At 48.1% G+C, this 4,820-nt stretch overlaps 1 protein-coding gene across 1 annotated transcript; it reads right to left on the bottom strand.

Annotated features, from left to right (window-relative positions):
• Nucleotides 1-870: 870 nt before the first annotated feature.
• On the bottom strand, nucleotides 871-3,881 carry MAP10 (microtubule associated protein 10). Its single transcript, XM_052686528.1, is given in 3 exon segments — nucleotides 871-3,421; nucleotides 3,424-3,511; nucleotides 3,513-3,881. Coding segments are annotated over 3 exon segments (2,766 nt in total). The 5' UTR covers nucleotides 3,686-3,881; the 3' UTR covers nucleotides 871-916.
• Between the last annotated feature and the right edge of the window lie 939 nt (nucleotides 3,882-4,820).

Genomic DNA, 4,820 nt, shown 5'->3' with positions numbered 1-4,820 from the left:
CTTCCCCACTGGCAGAGAATGCAATCAGGGAGTTGTGAAGCATGGAAAATTTACTGCACTTATTCCTTCTCTTTGCACATTCTTACTCTTCAAGGTCAAGTAACTTTCTCCAACTCCTTAAAGCTTTCCCAGATTATATAGATTTACAGTCATCAATAATTCTTAAGCTATTTTATAATAAATCATGAAAATCTAACTGAAATGAGAAACTTCAACCTACAGTAATGGGAAAGGGCTCATCTACTTCTGGTCTGTATATTTAGAGACAGAACAATGAAAAAATGCCTCATTAGACAGATTAGTTGATAAAAGTATGTGCTGTTATTAGCTGTGACGGTATGTTTTAAGTAACTATTTGCAATGAAGCACAGAACTATTTTCATGAGGGATAAAAATTTAATGTTCAGTTAGAAATGCATTTTGTACTTGGCTGTTTCTGTAACGTTATTATTTTTACCTTGGGCGAGTTCTGAGTACTGCATTTTCTGCTTCTGTTTTCATTTCTGCTTTTGACAGTATATTATACTTCCTGTGCTGATCAGATTATTTTTGTGTTAGGATGTCTGCTACAAGATATGGTTTAGCTGCTACGAGATTTGGTTTAGTAGCTTAGTGGGTAGTAATGATGATAGGAGGATGGTTGGACTAGATGTTCTTGTAGGTCTTTTCCAACCTTGTGATTCTATGGTTCTATGATTCAATGATTCTATACTGACACTGAAGTCATCCTCTAGATAATGATCAAGATCCACTTAGAGATTCTAGTAGTTTACCTGAAAAACTTGTGTGTAAACTGGCCGATGTATAAATATGCATGATATAGCCTTAACTTGTATTAATTATAACTAAATGTAACAAACTTTATAAAAATAGTTCAAATACACCATATTTTAATCCAGAGAGTGACAACTTAAAATTACACTGTGTATCCTGGAAGATTGTTTATTACAAGTTCACTGATATCTTTGTATTGAGTATGTAGGTCTCCCAAAACATCATCGTCTTTGCCAGACCTACTGTTTTCCACATCACTAAGTTCAAGACCAGACAAGTTACGTGGTAAGTAGGAGCACACTTCAGTTACTGACTGACTGTTTTCTGCAGAGGTCTGCCCTTTTCCTATATTCAGATCAGTATCAGAGCTAACTTGCTCACTTCTCAGTATAGATGCTTGTTTAATATGCTCATCAACTCTGTTCTCTTCCTTATCAACCTGATGGGCTTCCTGCTCTTCATCTAATAATCCTGCCCAGAGAGAGGTGTCATTAAGTAAATCAACAGATTCACCACCAGTTCCTTTGCTGTTTTTCAAGCCATGGTTTCTCTTCAAAGAAGAGACTGGTGATGAAGATGAATGCATTGGCAGAAGATCTGACGTACTTTCTGCTCTTTCACTTGCTTTTGAAACTCTGGACCTGCTGGATTCCACTTCTGTATCTGACCAAGGTCGGTTTGGGCTTTCAAGCCAGAGAGGTTCAGGACTGCTGTCAAGAGCTTCCAAGTCTCTGTCTGTACACTCAGCACTGGTGAAATCTTCTGAATAAACTATGTTGTCAGGACTGGCAACAAAGTCATCTGAGTATATGAATTCAGAGTTTTTTTCAGCAGTTCTGCTAGGGCTTCGTTTCTGATCACTTGCAACAGAGGTATTATCGTGCTCCATGATTTTAGGATGGATGAAGTGTATTGCTTCCTCATTATCATTGCTTCCCTTCACACTAGCATCTGATGCGAAAGCTTCTGGGAGCTGAACTTTCACGTTCTTTTCTTTGTGAGCAAACTTTAATATAGTTTTCTCCTGTAAGGAGGCTACTGTTGATTTGCATGGATGTTCTTTGCTTGCAAACCCATTGTTCCTCAACGGACTTTCAGCAGACTGCTTCTGTAGGTCAGGAAAAACACCTGTACCAGAAAAGTACTCATTGAGAGCACTGTTTTGTAATGAAGTCTCAACAGTTTCATCAACCTGACCATTCTGCTTTGAACTGTCTCCCTTGGAACACTGCCTGTGAGAAACCACACACTGTTCTTCAGCATTTTTGAGCAGCTTTCTTTTGGATAATGGGCTTCTCACCTTCAACATCTCTACTTGCTTTTTTCTGTACTGTTCTCTCCTTTCAAGCTGTATCAGCTTATCGGGATTGTTTTGCTGCAGCCGTAACCTCAGTGTATTTGTCAGCCCATACAACAGTTTCCTTCTGGGAGGTGTGTTTTCCTTAGTTTTGAAGTTTTTTTCAGATTTTGTCTCTTCACGGGGTGCAGCTTTCTTAGATCTTTTCCTAGCCTGAGAAGACCCTGGTAAGGTAGTCTGCTGCTGGCCTTGCTTGAACTGAGAGCTGGTAGCTTCACTGCTCCTGCTTGGCCTCACCGGCACCTCTGTAGGCTTGAGGGCAGGGGAATGGCTGGATGGCCGTGGACCCTTGCCACAGTCCCCTGGGGCCTGATAGAGCCAGGCCAGATGTGGATGGACAGCAGCAGGTGTAGCAGAGCGGGTGAGCACAGACAGCTCTGCCAGCAAGGCACTGAGCAGCGGCAACTGCGCCAGGGTGCTGTGGAGTTGCTGGGGGCTGCTGGGCTGTAGCAAGGAGGGCCCAGCACTGGGGCGTGGGGGGCTTTGGACCTCGCTTTGCTCTTGTGGGCTTTGTACCACATGCTGCCAGCACCCCATGGCTGCTGCTGGTGGCAGACGAGGCTCAGCCGGCTCACGGCTGTAATACAGCACGGGAGGGCAGATGACGTTGCCGTCCTCCTCGCCCCGTTCTTTTTCTTCCTCCTCATCCGTTTCCTCCTCCTCCTCCTCCTCGTCCTCCAGCGCAGGAGAGGCGCGGGGCGGCGTGGTGGGGCCCGACCGTTCCCCGGCCTCCAGGCTGCTGAGGCGGAAGCCCAGCACCAGCTCCCCGACCGTGCGGCCCGCCGCGTCCCTGAGCGGGAAGCGGCCGCGGCGGCCCCAGCGGACGGGCTCCTCGGGCCGCTGCGGCACCTCGGCGGCGGCGGGGGCCAGCGAGACGTTGCAGCTGCCTAGGAGGCGGGGGGACTCCGGAGCGAGCCCGGCTGGCAGCGCCAGCAACAGGGCACGGAGCGGCTGGCGGTGGAGCGCGGCGCAAAGCGAGTCGCGGCGCCAGCGGAAGAGGCAGCGTTTGCCGCGGCCGAAGGGGAAGGCCCGGCCGGGCCGGAGCGGCGGGGCGGAGGCGGCGGGGCGCAGCAGAAGGGTAGGGAAACCGAGGAGGCGCAGCGCCACGGCCGGACGCAGCGCGGGGCCCGAGGCCGCCACCCGCACCGCCTCCACCAGCACCTCCAGCGCGAACAGCCCATCGCCGCCGCACGCCGCCGACATGACGGCCCCGCGCGCCCCTCTCGCGAGAGTTTGCCGCAGTTTAAGCGTGGCTCTCGCGAGACAAGCGCGGCTCACGCGGCGAGAGGGTGGCCGGCGCCCCCGCGCCCCGAGGACGCCCTTTGGTCGTTGTCTCGGCAACGCGTCTTTGCAAAGGACGCTGGGAGCTGTAGTCCGGGCGGTCAGCCCTTGACTCCGCCGGTGGAGAGACGAGCGGTGCTCCGAGGACTCCCGTGTCCAAGCGGAGGCTTGGAGATGTGTTTTTAAATTCGTATTTTTTCTCCCAGCTCCATGTACGCGAGGAGCTGTGATGGACCCGCTTGAGTAAAGCGGCATGGAATAGGGGAGCGGCATCTCTTAGCTCGTGTGTGGGGAAGGGACCGCTCCCCACGCGGACCGCCTTTCCCTTAAACGAGACTCACCGCAGGCACAAGAAATATTTGCCTAGCTGGGGAGATAATTATTCTGTTCAATTAGTAATTGTGCTGAAAATGTATCCTAATGTTCAATTAAGGTCACAGTATGCCCTCACCATTCACCAGCTGGAGGGTACCTGAAAGAAAAAAACAGTCCTCTCTTCCTTTATTCCTTTTATTATCTCCTTTACCTCCCCTCCCCTCGCCCCCCCCCCCCCCCCCCCATTCCTAACCTCTATCAAATCACAAATGCTTTTTAGAAAAGTAAGAAACAGAATTGAATAAAGAACTCTTCACAGTTCGTAAGTTCCCTTGATCATTGTTATTTAAAGGATGTCTTTCCTTAGCTGTTCTGAGAAGACAGTTAAGGAGTTTATCTGAATTGTGGCCAGTGCTTCAGTAGTAAATAATTAAGTTCTTCACAATTTCTCTACTGCCTCTATTCTGAGCATGTGAGTCTAAGGACTAAGGCAAGTCATTTGCCATTGACACTGCTAGTGTTCAGGTATTCCCATTGTACTGGCATTGTGACAGATGAAACAAATGGCCAGCCCATGTCCATGGCACATTTGTCTCCTGTCATCAGTTGTCTGTTTTCCTTCTGTTTCCTTTTCCTCCAGCCCTTTCCCATCCCAGGATGGCTTGACAGTTTAATTGCCATTCTCTGTAAAGAGAGGATGACAAAAGACCACAGATACGTTGAGGGCAACAGGCACTGGTCAAACAGCTGCTCATCAGTTCCATGTGAATCTGACGATCAGCCTTACTCCTGTATTTCATTCTATACGTGCAATACAAATGAAATTCCTTTTGTGAAAACTTTAGGTGTGAATAAGTGGTGTCAGTTAGCAACAGAACACGTACTCAAACAGAAAGGTATAGACTTCAAGTTTGTTCCCATTGATGTGTTCTATTAACTCAGTGTTCTGATCACAAGAACACACTTCGAAATAAACAGAAAACTACATTTCACTGTTGTTGCAAGTTAGAGAAAAAAAGAAGTTGTTTCTTTTTCCAATAGTCCTGAGGTTTGGTGCTCACCTTTATAAGGAGACTTGTGATAACACACTTTT

Source organism: Tympanuchus pallidicinctus, unplaced genomic scaffold, assembly GCF_026119805.1.
Source record: "Tympanuchus pallidicinctus isolate F22 unplaced genomic scaffold, pur_lepc_1.0 scaffold1, whole genome shotgun sequence".
In the NCBI taxonomy this organism is placed as follows: Eukaryota; Metazoa; Chordata; class Aves; order Galliformes; family Phasianidae; genus Tympanuchus; species Tympanuchus pallidicinctus.
Note: the sequence above shows the minus strand (reverse complement) of the source record. Positions and strands in the feature narration are given on the sequence as shown.